General features: G+C 41.6%; 1 protein-coding gene across 12 annotated transcripts; it reads left to right on the top strand.

Annotated features, from left to right (window-relative positions):
• Positions 1-569: 569 nt before the first annotated feature.
• Positions 570-11110, top strand: LOC133927191 (uncharacterized). Of its 12 annotated transcripts, XM_062373533.1 has the most exons (18): positions 571-1535; positions 2469-2634; positions 2755-2966; positions 3056-3178; positions 3261-5264; positions 5350-5466; positions 5633-5815; positions 5911-5973; positions 6778-6849; positions 6915-7184; positions 7939-8058; positions 8597-8656; positions 8767-8807; positions 8987-9064; positions 9146-9230; positions 9332-9561; positions 9646-9893; positions 10067-11110. In XM_062373533.1, exons 1-16 carry the CDS (start codon positions 699-701, stop codon positions 9458-9460), a joined length of 4560 nt encoding a protein of 1519 aa, XP_062229517.1. In that variant the 5' UTR covers positions 571-698; the 3' UTR covers positions 9461-9561; positions 9646-9893; positions 10067-11110. The 12 variants fall into 12 exon arrangements, with proteins under 12 accessions (XP_062229516.1, XP_062229519.1, XP_062229518.1 ...); XM_062373532.1 differs by having other exon boundaries at positions 570-1535; positions 2469-2966; positions 6915-7079; XM_062373531.1 differs by having other exon boundaries at positions 2469-2966; positions 3056-3175.
• Positions 11111-14819: the final 3709 nt, after the last annotated feature.

Below are 14819 nucleotides of genomic sequence, written 5' to 3'. Positions count from 1 at the left end.
GGGAATAAAGCACACAAGCAATGCAAAACTGTCACGAACACATCGCAAGATTACAAGAATGAACACCCAGCCACACCTGTCAGTTTCACACTGACCAAAAATCTGAAAAAAGCACAGGTGCACCTGAATCCATCAATCCAGCCCAAAGAGGAAAAGCCAGATGGACCTATATGTATTTTTTTTTTAAAAATTACAGGCACTTCTCGCCCATTCAACTTGTTATTTAAAGCATGGGTTGTTGCTTTTTGTAAAATGATAGATTATAGCATCCTCTACACTACAAAGTTATTTTAGATTTTTTTATAACGATTTAGATAGTGTTTTGAAGGTTGAAAGTATTGGAACACGACATTTTTACGATTTTTAAACTTCTAACATGTGATAAATATTTCTCGCCCACTGAACAGGCGTTTAGCGTCTATTTTTGCAAATTTTCGAAGTGGGTGTATATTTTTGCAATTTTTGAAATAAAAAATAAAAAATCCCTATATGTAAATAGAAACATACTCTATAAATAAACAAAGGTACGTGCCCCTATGCAAAAAGAGCCCTCCGTCCTCCTGTGAGTTCAGTGCTCCGCAGATCAAGAGTTCAAGACCAAACCGGTCCAGGCCACGCCACTCCTCCCCATTTCCGAGTTCCGACCAACCACCCCACGCACGCATTCCTTCCCCGACGGCCGCTCCGGTCTCACCACCATGGCTTCCGCCTACGCCTCGCCGCGCACCACGCAGGAGCTCCTCGACGCCCTCACCGCGCACCTCTCCCTCTACCACGCCGCGAGCCCTAGCCCCGCCCCGTCCTCCTCCTCGTCCCCGCGCGCCGCTATCCTCCGGTGGCTCGCCTCCCTGCCCCCCGCCGCGCGCGCCGCGGCCGCCACCTCCCTCCTCTCTCCCGTCGCGGCCGCCGCGCTGCTCTCCATGCTCCGCCGCCTCCGCCTCCGGGGCCACTCCTCCTTCTTCGTCCTCCACCCCTCCTCCTCGCGCGAGGACGGCCCCACCGTGCTCTCACGCCTTTCCCGCGGCCTCTTAGCCCGCGCCGCCGCGCGCTCCCGTGCGCACGCGCTCCTCTTCTCCAACATCCTCCTCTTCCCCTCGTCCCCTGCGTCTTCGCGGAGCCCCGACGCGATCACCGTCGCCGAGGCCCTCCTCGCCGACCTCGATGCCTTCGTGGCGGCCATGGACGAGATCTCCGGCGGGAGGTTCCTCTGCTGCGGGGAAGGGGAGGTGGACCTGGCCACGCTGGCGTGCGAGGATTTCCCCGAGCTTCCCTGGCTGAATGCGAAGGGGTACTACGTGATCGTGGAGTTTGTGGCCAACAGGGTGGAAATCGCGCTGCGGATGGTGTGGGCGGCGGCAGGGGGAGGTGGAGGGAGGAAGACAGCGAGGGTTGGGAACGGTGTGAAGGAGAAGGCTGGGTTGGCTGCAAACGCGTTCTGGAGGGAGAAGGGTTATGTGGATTGGTGGATGAAGCTGGAGCCTCGGGTGAGAGCAAGGATCATGGGGGCATTCTTCGGGAAAGGTGCAATGGCGCTGGTAATATGCTTGCTCACGCTGCATTCATGCCTATTAAGTATACGCTAAGTGCAGAATTTAGAAACAATTCTGTAGTTTTTTTGGGTATGATTTTAATTCAAGTGAATTGAGATTTGAGAGAACAAATTTATTTGTTACTACATGAATGTGTTGTGAAATTCTGTAGACTAATTAAAGGTGATTTAATAATGATAGTCTAATTAATGGTGATTTAGTTATGATATGTAGGTGAGGCAAAGAAATTTGTTGTGTTTCTTAGGGTGGTAGAAACCATATTGATGCATTTTTGGGGGTAGCTATTGTTGACTTGTTTTAAGAAAGGAAATGAGGAAATGCTGGCGATGTTGGTGGAAGAAAGGAAAAAGTAACAGAAATAAGATGGCAGAACATCTTGTTTCTATAATCAGTTGATGGAAAATAAGCCAGTGCGCTTGACCATGTAATAGTTCCTTAGAAAGGAAATGGCAGTGGATTGCTTTTTCTTGTATTAATGTTGACTTTAGCAAATGTAGGCTCAACTTTAAATGAAAAAAGGAGTAAAGGAATCTTGTGGGCTCCGACGAAAACCTTTTCTTTCACCAATTATGTTAGAAAACACATGTGCTTACAGATATATAATTTAGCTGTGTAGAACTCTGTTATGCTCGTAGATCTAATGAAGCACGGATTTCAGTGGTGTATTATTATTATCTAAAAATGAGTGATTTCGCCTATGGACTGGAGAAATTATCTTCGCACATATGTGAACTGTTTATGTTGGCCCAGCCATATAGACATGGAGTGCATAAACAATAAGCTCTTTGTCATCCCATACAGGCTTGTTTTAATACTGAATTTGATTGGGACGAGAATCTCTAAAGTTGGTGTGGAGTTATGCTGAGCAATTTGCTATGCCTCAAGTACATCTAATATACTAATAGCTCAAGTTTGCAGGCTAATGAGATTGTTGAAGGATCAGATATTGCTTCAAGCGACAAATTCTGCTTCTGCCTTGGTGAACCAGGATTGTTTATTGCAGACACTTCTTGTGAACATACAAGGCAGTCCTTTTTCAGGAAGAATCGACCTGTTTCCATTGATGCTGCAAACATTCTGTCTTGTAAGAAGAAGCCTATATTTGCTAAAGAGTTGAAAAGACTGCAATTAGTTCTGGAGATAGTGTGTTTGAAGAGCAACATTATTTGCTGTGGTGGTGATGCAATCTTTTTCACTTCATTAGCGTCGGCATGCACTGTTCCTGGTGATATACTGATGAAATTATGCGGGCTCCTCATGGTGGTGTCGACGGAAAGCATAAATCTCGAACTTATTGGGGATGGAGCATCAGAGGCTTCAAAAAAGGACGTTGAAAAGACCAGTGGAGGTACTCGGAAAGGAAAGAAGAAGTCTAACAGCTCAAAAAAGTTAACAGCATCGTCTAAACAATCCAAGGTATATCTGATTGATGCTCTGCTTGCTATAGTATGTTGCTATATGCTTCACTGATTAGTTAACTAGTTGACCTAAGGACTTCTTTCCAGGACAATGGATGCAGTAGTTCAGAAACTCGCAATTGTAGGGTTTTACCAAACCAGTGCGCTCCATCTGTTGGACCTGCTTCTGAAGAAATTCCTTGCAGGGAAATTGCACCAACAATAAAGGTGGTAAGCATTATTTTGCACAATTCCCTTTTTGTTTAGTTGTTCATGAATTCATGACTTACGAGTGATTTCCTCCATATTTCAGGGGCAAACTGTTCGGTTGGATGACTGCAAGAATCAATGTAACAAAAAGAAGAACAAGAGGAAAGGGAAAACAAAACTATCAAATCTGATGAGACCTGAGAACCCAGGATCTAGCAAGTTGAAGGCAGTTGTTCCTCATGCTGCTAGAGAAGCCTTACATAAACCTATTGAAGAAGTTGATGTCTCACCTCATCTCCCATCTCATGCCCATCCTTCCCAGATCGAGATCCCTGAAGCAGTTAGTTGTTCTGACTCTTCCATTTTACTTAATGGAACAAATGTAAAAGCCAGCAGAAACAACACAAAACTGGATGACACCTTGTATTCTCCTAGAATCATCTCGTCAGTTACTGCAGAACGTTTTCAGAGTGCCCATGAATCTCATGCCTTCAATATGAATGATCAGGCCACACCATATATTAGTCAAAATGAATCCATGGTTCAGTCATCGCCATGTATACCATCTAGAGGTGATGATGTTTCTTCTGATAAGGTGTGCGGAAACTCTATTGACTCAGTAAGATCTGCACAGGATAAATCTGGCTGTGATGATAAACATGTGGATCGTAAATCTGTAATGACAACGGACAAAATTTTACCTTCTGTTATTCCTGCCAACATGCTTCAAAGTGCTATAAGTGACAATGGTGCAGTAATGAAAAATAGTGGAGGTGAATATTATGCATACAACAGAAACCTACCGGGAGGAACATCATATGAATGGCCTAGTGTAACACCACCTCATTTTGTATCTCCTGAAATGCAACAGCGTCCAGCCGCAGCGGACAGGTTGCATCTTGATGTTGGTTACAAATGGCCAACTCAATTCAACCAACCCTTTCTTCCTGCCAACCATCAGTTGAGAAATCCGCCAATTGAGGCTGGATGCAGTCAAGTGTTACCTTCTTTAGCAGTGCCGTTAAGTTTGGATTGGCCTCCTGTTTTTAGAGGTTATGGTAAACCGAGTCAGAATGGTGCTTTAAGTTATGATCCATTGTATACCCCACAGATGCAATCTTCTGCTTGGTCAGGGTTTCCTTCTCAACTAATGCAAAGAGGCGGTATTTGCAGTGACAAAGATAGGAAATATTTTGGTGACAGTGATGCTGGGGATGATACTGAAAGCTACTGGTTTTCTGAAGAAGAATCAGATGGACGTGCACATTCTGGAAGAGATATTAACCAATATTTTGGTGGAGGCCTGATGTATTGGAGTCCTGCAGAACATGCAGGAACTGGTTTTTCTAGGCCACCATCTCTTAGTTCAGATGATAGTGCTTGGGCTTGGCATGAGGCAGATGTTCTACGAGTTGTTGATGACGTGGCTAATGCGATTCCATCTACATATGCAAATGGTGTATCATCACCTCCCTCTACTCCATCCTGTTATCAAAATGAATCTTTGGATCCTATTGCTCACTCAATAACAGGGAATGACACCAATAATGAAGCTTTGCACTCTCCATCTTCCATGCAAGATAGTCCTGAAGATAAAACTACTTCAGTTGCAAAGAGTTCGTCTTGTGGCAGTGAAGTAGTTAAGGGAGATACATTGCCATATGCGATGCTGCGGCCGATAGTTGTTCCTAATATATCACGGAGGTCATCAAGATCTGACTTTAAGGGTGGTCATGATCACAGGAGCCCATGTGTGCCTTCAACCAGGAGGGACATACCTCTTCCAAGAAGACCTCCATCACCAGTAGTACTTAGTGTTCCTCACGTGCCTCGGTTACCACCTCCTTCTCCTGCTGGAGTGTCAAGAAAACGAGGATTCCCGATTGTTAGATCCGGCAGCTCAAGTCCTAGACATTGGGGGATGAGAAGTTTATTTTCGGAAGATAAAATTTTCCATAGGCCTCAGTTTTGCTTGGATGGTCCTGAAGTTGTATGGCCTTCATGGGGAAACAAGGGTGCTTCTGCTGCTACACTGGTGCAATCAATTGAGGATACTGTTTTGCAGGACCACCTTGTTAAGATTTCACAGCTATCTCGTGATCAACATGTAAGGATGTAATTTCCAATCTTCCATCAACAGTGAGAATGATTATTTATGCAGCTTTTCTTCCTTTCTAATATTACTTTTGCAGCCAGATGTGGCATTGCCTGTGCATCCACCAGATATGCTAAATGGTTCATCTCACAAGGCATCCTTCTCTTTGATGCACAATGCTCTACACGAAGAGATAGATCAATTCTGTAAGCAGGTATATCCCCTTATCTTCTGCCTTTTGAGTCAGTCTTCATCTTTATGTGCTATGATCTTTAACCTTTACTCTGATTCCTAGTGAATTGCATGACGCGCCTTTATTTGTGTCAACGTAAGTCTCCTTTTCCTAAGCACATGTTAATTCCGTTTGTAATACTTGCAAGGTTGCTGCTGGTAATCTGGGGAGGAGGCCCTATATAAATTGGGCTGTCAAAAGAGTCACACGGTGCTTGCAGGTTCTCTGGCCTCGCTCTCGCACAAATCTATTTGGCTCAAATGCCACTGGTTTGGCTCTTCCAACTAGTGATGTTGATCTTGTGGTTTCTCTTCCCCCAGTTCGAAACCTGGTGAGTTGCATGACTATTAACAGTGTATGACAGGTTAGTTCAAGTGCATCTGTCCCCATATTATTATAGATATTCTAAGTTATAGTTTCTTTCAGGAGCCTATTAAAGAAGCTGGAATTTTGGAAGGCCGGAATGGCATCAAGGAAACATGTCTACAGGTAATGCATCTGGCTAACAGAATGAAATATTCGAAGTATCAGCAATATTGTTTATTTTCTGCATTGTATAGCAGGTAAAAAATCGAATGAGACAAATCTTTCTACATGAATTTTTAGGTGTTAATGAAAATTGGTGCTTTATTTATCCACTTTAGGCCTGAACGGCTTTTAAGCTATTAGTTCACAAGAAACTGGATGTTAGGAGGAAATGCTTATGCTGTATCAGAATGTCTTGTCCTTCTATAGTTTATTTTTATCATGGTTGCAGCAGTAGCCAGTACATATTATACTAGAGTTATTCTCTAATTCTTGTCAGAATTGTCCTAGCAGTAAGTAAATTGTTAAGTCTTTTCTGTTTTCCTCTGTTGTATGGCTTGAGAAGCACATGTGCTGGACTACTTAAGCTGTCCAGTTGTTCACTTAGTTATCTATCTTCGTGGCATGGTAAATTGATGGCTTTTGATGTTAAGCTGTCTAATTAAGTAATTAACTTATTTTTGTAGGCAAGAATTTGATATTTACCTTTTCAAAAAAAGATATGACATATAATATAAACAATTTTCCCAATGCCACTCGGTTCCATGAATTGGAAAAATGCCACTCAGTTTCTGTCTCCTTTGCAAAATGCCATTATCTCTACTTCTCCCCCACTTTCCATGTTATAATCTTTCCCATTTATCCTCATCTGAAGTTTGCATGCACATAATAGCATGTTTGCTTAGGACATAAAATGGACATGCTTGCATGCTCAGAGGACAAATGGTTTTACTTTTCTTTTCACACGGAACATCTTTTTCTTTTCAGCATGCGGCAAGGTGTCTTACAAACCAAGACTGGGTTAGGAGTGATTCCCTCAAAACGGTTGAAAATACAGCTGTAAGTGCCTTTCTTTTGCTAGTTCACCAGCTATTTTATTTTCCTCATTCTTATATCATGTGCAGATACCTTTGATCATGCTTGTAGCGGATGTACCTTGTGACACAAATATGTCCAGTGAGTATTCTTCCATTCTGGATAGCTCACAAGAATATTCAGTTAATGTGCTTGGAGAACAAGGGAGCCCTCCGCGATCTGATACCTCTAGTTCGGAAGGCAGCAACATGCAGGTGTGCTCAAAAATGAATAAGGACGATTCGGATATTGTGCAGTCAATTTGTCTTGATATAAGTTTCAAATCGCCATCCCACACAGGACTGCAGACTACTGAGTTGGTAAATCAGAAGTCTACTATCTATCTGAATATTTTGAAAGAAATCAAGTTCTTCTTCATTTCCATTAGTTAGTTCTAAGTTTAGCGTTCATGTAAAGAGTTTGTTTAGACCTGTTTGATTACAGTTTAGTAGTTGATACTTTGTCTTGTATTCTTATCTTCAATACGTTGTAACAGAAATTCAACTTGTATCAAAGTATTGTATATTTTGGATAATTAGCAATAACCACTACTGCACTACATGAATCATCTAACAGAAGCACATGCATAATATAATGTGTAATAGTAGCTGGATATAACTAAGTAGTACCATCTTAGTTTTGATATTTCATGTGCTATACATGCAATGTTGCCATTTTTATGTTCTAAACATTGATTCTTTTTATCTTCTACCATAGCTTTTTTGTGATATTGCACTTGGTATTTCAATAATTTATGTTAAACGCATGATGATAATTCAAATTGTATGTACAATTCATACATACATTTATTGCAACACAATGCCATCATACAAATCGTTCATACCATTTGAATTTCATCATGCTCTTGACTCTTGTCAGTTGTCATGTGTTCTCTCAAATGGAGTAATGTAGGGCAGACCGTAGAATTTTCTTATTAGATATCGCACATACCACACACGTTGATATTGTGCTTACAAAAATGCGCAATTTTTTTGCAAGATAGAACTACTAAGCAGTAAGCAAGGTTTCCCTATCTATTTGCTCACCTTCTTATTTTTATTATTAATTCTACAGGTCCGTGAGTTGACTCAACAATTTCCAGCGGTTTTACCTCTTGCCTTAATTCTGAAGAAGTTTTTGGCTGACCGGAGTTTGGACCACCCCTATTCAGGTGGCCTAAGCTCTTACTGTTTGGTATGTAGCTTTTTAAAATAACCCTGTGATTGCTTTGTTGGTAATTTATGGCTTTCAAAAGTCTGTTTGCACTGGATAGCTTCTTTCTTATGCATGAATGAGGCCATAAACTTAGGCAGACCTATCTACTCGCCAGGTTGCTATAAAAATAAGAATTATAGGTTAACGGTTAAATATTCCTCCTTAAGTTTAGTAGATTAGTCACAGTTCTATATTTTTGACCATGAATTTATCGATGGTTGGGTTACTGTCTAATCTGGATTAACCCTTTCAATATACGGTTTTCCACTCTTACAGTTATTAGTACTGTATTAGCTAACGTGGAAGAAGCGAAGCACAATCTAGCAAGCTTCTATTTGCTTATATCATGCGATCTTAGATACCGCAGTTCAAGCTTACTGCCCTGTATTAATTTTTCCATGTTAGTGTACTATGTTGATCAATGACATTTGACCTGATCCAGTTTTTGTCTGGTGTCAAATTTGGTATCTTGAGAGGGCCTGTGAAAAATAAAGTTCCAATCTAATTTTCTTTGCAGGTGCTGTTAATTGTTCGTTTTCTCCAGCATGAGCATCATCTTGGTCGGCCTATTAATCAAGTAAGTTGCAAATCTTGAACACCCTATGTGTGTTTCAGTCTACTACACTATTTTCTCTCTAGTTTGTGTATCCTTGTAATCATATCCATTTTTTGTAATTTCCTTGGCAGAATCTGGGCAGCCTTTTGATGGATTTCTTGTACTTTTTTGGGTAAGGAAATACCCCTGAACACTTTGTTGTTTAGCACATACACAAGAAATACACAAGTACATGAGGTCAACCAATCGCATAAGTGTGCCTGAAACTCTGAATGTCAATAGGGGCTTCATGTCCGAATTCCCCTTTGGAACAGTTTATACTGTGTATATAACTAGTAATCTTAATGCCAGGAACATATTTGATCCACGCCATATGCGTATATCCATCCAAGGGAGTGGAATTTATTTGAATCGAGAAAGAGGGCACAGGTGATAATAAGTCGATGTTAAAATTTTACATCGTTTGCTCCTGTCATCTTCTGGTAATTTTTCATATGATTGATTTTGCAGCATTGATCCAATTCACATTGACGATCCACTTTGTCCAGCAAACAATGTGGGCAGGAATTGTTTCCGCATTCACCAATGTATCAAGGTTTGTTATAATTATCCTTTGTTATTCCTTCAAACATATAAATTTACAGGTAACAAAATGCATGTTTGAGAACTCTTACCATTTCATCACCTATATGACAGGCTTTCGCTGATGCTTTTGCTGTTCTAGAGAATGAGCTACTGCAGTTCAGTGCAGAATGTAGCATGCCTGCCTCATCATTCAATATACTAAAGAAAATAATCCCAAGTATTGATTCTGATGACTTGTAGCAATAAAAAGAGCATAGGGTTCCACACACTACATCTGATGTTGAGTTGGAATGACCATCCTTCTAGATTATCTGATTGCTATGCATTTGTTGAGAAAGAAGGTAAGTATAGATGAATATTATGTGCCCATCTTAATGGTTACTTCAGATTTTCTGGTTTACATTTTGATATTAGCCATGTTACAGCCTACATTTGGAATGGACGAAAAAGTAGATCTGCACCGTGGCCACATTCAAGGTGTATTAGCGCAGGTGTGTCCAAGGTATGATGCAAGATGCCTTGCTCCCTGATGTAGCTTCTGGATGCAGAGACCTCTCTCTAATCGAGGTGGATTGGGTTACCCAAGAGCACGGTGGTGCTGCATACAGAAGGTACATACATGGATGGCTCTTCATACTGCCTTTGTGAAGTGATCTTATTCATCTAATACTTGGTAAGTGCATATGTCATGCTTATCCGCTTGATACCAGAAATGATAGATCCTTCACCTGTCACCAATATTATGTGTTGCCAAGGAACACCACAAGGGAATAGGGATTTGCTTTTCAGTGACGAACTTTAGTGATGTGACCTTATTTACTCACTGATATTTATGTGGATTTATAGTGAGATTATTTCGAAGCAGAAACAGAAGGATGCACTGCTGGTCAGACCCTTAATGTCACGGAAGGAGCAGAATAGCAGATCTTTTGGAACTGGTGGAACATTTCTCTACCACAGCTTCTACGAGTTCTCTGAAGCACTTGGTGTTGATGAAAATCAGGATATTCATATGGAGGGGCCCTGGTATGGAGCGACAAGGTCATAGTACTTTGGGAGTGGAAGAACTCAAGATCAGCTCATTGAAGAGGAATCGAGGATTTCTATGAAAAAAGCTGCTCCCATTTGTAGTTGCGTCGGTGGTGTGCATGGGCAGTCTGGCCCTGTGAAAAATTTATCGCCGAAAAAAAATCGATAAACCCGATAATCCTATTTATCGGCAAAGGCCGGTAAATTTACTTATCGGCCAAAAATTCTGGTAATTTTTGAATTTAGCGTCTTTTGATTTCCGGATTCAACATGCGAGTAACAAAACGTCGGTCCGCAGGTCGCAGACCGTCATATCACCTCTCCAATCTTAATTCATTTATGTATTATTTTTTATGTTAAATGATTTGGATGCAATCTATGTGATTTTTTAAGATAAATTGAGCCTTTTTTCAAATTTTGTTCAAAATTTTTTACGTATCACCGATAGAATTCCGATAAATCCGATAATCCTGTTTATCGTTAACCTCTAATATTTTTTTTTATCGATAAATTTTTTCTTGGTCTGGCCCCTGATGTGATGTTGGAAGCAGCGCTAGTGTAACGGCCGCTCCTGAAGATTGTAGTGCTGAGAACCAACTGGCAAGTGGGAACGAGAGACAAAACGGAAAGATTTTTCCTTGGATACCGCCAATGGTAAGCGGAAGGAACTGTGGCGGTGATGATCATCGCAGACCGAAATTTGAGCTACTGCTCATGTAATGTTGGACTAATTTTTTCATGAAAACATTGTTGTGTTGCTGCCTTGTAAGGATTTTTTTCCCTAGGGTTAGTAACTTAGGGCATGTTAAGGAGGGCTTTAGCTTCAAACTTCACCCTGGATCTGGACAGAGCCCTTCCAAACATCCAAGTTTTACCGATTCATGGATCAGCTAACTCTATGGAGCAGCATCTTTAATATTTCTATTTTGGTGGAGCAGCTAAAAAGGTACTTCATGAACCCTAGTTTTATTTCTCCTTATGGAGTGGGGGTAATTACTTACAGTACCACTGGGGTAATACCCCCGTCCGTCCCTTGCCCCTCCCTCATCTCGATTCATCTCCCATCTCAACTCGTTCCTCTCCTTGTCGTGGCGACTTGTTCAACTCAAGTTCTAGTAAGTTGTCGCCCTATTCTGATCGTCTGGACGCTGGAAAACGAAGCCTCCTACCTAGCCCACAGCCTTAGTCCTTGCCCCCTATGCCTCGGTCCTTGTCTCCGCCGCACGTCGGGGGCAACAGGGCGGGGCATCGAGAGGTCTGCACGCACGTCGGAGGATGCCACTCAACCTCCGCAGCAAGAAGACCCGTGCCATCCACATCAGAAGGTTTGAATTCTTGATTGTCTTACTTGAAACGAACAGGCAGGACGCCTTGTCTTTGTCCTTCCATGAAATCATTTGCAGTTCTTCCATTTGTTAGTCTGCTTTGGTGTACTTATTTGAGATGGAGTAGAGCAACTAGCAATACACTGAATCCGAAAATTCTTGAATCCCTGTGCATATGTGGTTCTGGAGATCGAACAGATGAGCTAGACTAACAATAATTTTGCTATAGGAACATATAAATCCAAGTTAGAGAAAGAATGGCCACAAAATATGACTAGTGTCATATAAATCCAAGTTACAGCATATCCACTTAACTGAACAATGAAGTTAATAGTTCAGTTATTCGCATAGTTTGCCTTGATATGTAATACTCATATCTCTGAATGCAACCAAATGCACTGTGTTACTAAGGCTGCTTGTGCGCATTTGCAACAAATACCTCGATGACATAGGCATAGGCTTCTTTGTGTTTACTTGGTGAGATTTCTGCATAGGCAGGAATAATGTCTTAGTTTACTGGACATTAATTGTATGATGTTGGTAGCTATTGTTTCGAGCTTATGCATTTTGTCCCATAGGTTTAGTGTGACAGATTATGCATGACAGATTAGTGAAATCGATTTTACCAGACTTGTGATGTATAGAAGTTACTGAATTTTACCAAGTTCATTTGCAGCTAACTGTGCTTTGTCGTGTCAGTCGAAGAGGAAGACTAAGGAACCAAGGAGGAGACTGTCACCCTTGGACCCACTGTTTGTGAAAGGTAGCATGCCTTCGGAGTAGCTCATATATTTTTTTTCCGAGCAGGGTTGGATTTATATTAGTAAAAGTTGGAAATTACATCCCACACATTACAAAGAGGACCCTGAAGAAAACAAGAATTACAATGAAGCCTTTTTGAAGACCTCCTATTCATCTTCCTCGTCCCCAAACGCATCAGGTGCTTGCCGCTGATGATGGAGATGAGATCACCTTCAAGACGTGAGGAACTAGCACCAACCCTTTGTAACGCCACAAGAGACAGCACGCTGAGCCCTCCGTCGACATGCATAAGGAGCACTAAACGATCATCGGCTGCCACTTCAGCAGGTAAGAAAGAGATAAAATCTGACACATCCAATAGAATCCGCCACCACGAGATTGAAACTCGCCGATGCAGAAGGCAGACAACCCAAAATCGGGATGCAACTCCTCCAACCCATCAACAACCGGTTGAGGAAAACAAACCTCACAGAAGAATTGCCGCAACTCGCACCGAGGATGATGCCACCGGAGCTCACACCGAGGATGACGCCACCGGAGATCTTCCGAAGGAACAATAGCCTGCATGGAGCCCTAACCATGGACTCCATCGGGAAACCCTAGCCTACTAAAAACTAGAAGCTATACACTACAGCGGTGTCAACGACCCAACTCCCCTCCCCTCCCCTCCCCTCCCCCTCCCCCAACGTCAGAGAAGAGCCGGAGGGGAGGAATCGACGAGATTGACGCCGGGAAGTGCTTTCACCCTTTTTCGCCTCTCGGTCCTGTAGAAGGTGAAAGAAGCATAGCGCGATGAAGGTACCAACCAATCTAGATTTGACAGAAGTTTGGAGTAGCTCATATATTTGCATCCTTCAACTAAAGATTGGTCGCATTGGTAAATTCTGATGTCCTACAACATATATACAACTAAAGAGTGTAGATGTCTTGTTTTCCATACTGTTATTTATCTTGGGCTGTCTAACAAAACCGTATTGATTTCACCTATCTTGGCAGCAATATTTGTTTTGTCTTTGTAACCTATAATCCTATAGGCATGCCAGTAACTCAATGCCGGTTTGTTTTGCAGAGGATGTGACCCCGGTTCCCACTGACAAGTGACAACCCTCGTAGAAAGGGTGGTAGGAGAGGAAGGAGGCTGTAGATGTCTTCTTTTTTGCCATTCTCACGGATGTAACCAAGAATCCTCTATTTGGATAGTCTTATAGTTTTAATATTTCTGTGGAAGCTTTAGTTTTGCAATCAACCTGTGATAGTCTATGATTACAGTGACATGGTTTCTTCATTATGATACTATGATTGGATTGTTTTATGATCTGCATCTTCCAATGATCAATCTGTGATAGGGTGGTTCTCTTGGGAACAGAATGTGTTACTTGTTGCATGTCATTATGATGCAGTTAGGCATGTTCATTCTTGCGTTATTGAGATTCTAATTCGAGCAACCAGTTCTGATCTGTCCAGGTGTATGATCTGTTTAGAATGAGGTCCTTTTCTTTTCTTTCTTTTTTTTGTGAAGAAGGATGAGATGGTTCTATAAACTAACACTCCATTAGTAAACCAATTCTGATGTATTCCATAATGTTGCATTATCAAATGTCAATTTTGCACTTGTTTTGCGCCCAAACAACTTCGAAGATACATTTTCGTTTTCAGAACTTGCGCTGGTTACATTAAATATGGCGAAAATCATTGCATAGTAAATAGGTTTCAGAAAGCCAGCGTGGCTTATTTCATGATTACTTATATTCCATTATTGTAATCTTCAGGAAAACAATATTTTCGTACGTTGAAAACATTAACAAAAATTATATGTATCGTATTTAGTACAACAAAACAATCGCAAATATTTATATGTAAAAAACAATGTACATATAACACCACATGGATACCATTGATAATTTCCCTAAAAATCTCTCATTCCTAGATCTGAAGTCACCCTGCTAGTGAAACAACTTCACTGCTAGTTCCAGCTGCAGTTTCATAGCAGATCTGCTCTATCATGTATTTCTGAAGTAGAGTTGAAAAACTTGAAGTGGAGCTATACCAAATATGCCTTTAGTATCAACCGAAAAATATTGTGGAACTCGGAGGTACAATATCCAAACTGTACTGTTAATTTCCTTTATACTCACAAACATTTTGTAAACATGCCCCGATAAATGAACAAATACTGCAAAATGGGAAAGTACTACAACTAACCAACATCTCTACAGCTCTGAGGTACGCATGAAGCATCGAATAGCGCGACAGCGAAACTGTTAAGTTTTCCGTTGGATAGACTACCAGGAAACAGTTTTTTTCCCGACGGGTACAAACCGACGGTGGTGACCTCCCGCCAAGAGTAGGGAGCTGGTTCCTGATGGTTGCACCGCAATGTCAGGCAACGGCAATTTTTTCCTGTCGGGTGGCACATGCCCGTCACGAGTGCTCCATGTTCGTGTCGGGAAGAGATACCGTCAGGAGAGCTCCATTTTTTCCGT

This window comes from Phragmites australis, chromosome 8, assembly GCF_958298935.1.
Source record: "Phragmites australis chromosome 8, lpPhrAust1.1, whole genome shotgun sequence".
Taxonomy (NCBI): Eukaryota; Viridiplantae; Streptophyta; class Magnoliopsida; order Poales; family Poaceae; genus Phragmites; species Phragmites australis.
The sequence above is the reverse complement of the archived record's forward strand: the minus strand, read 5'-3'. Positions and strand labels throughout refer to the sequence as shown.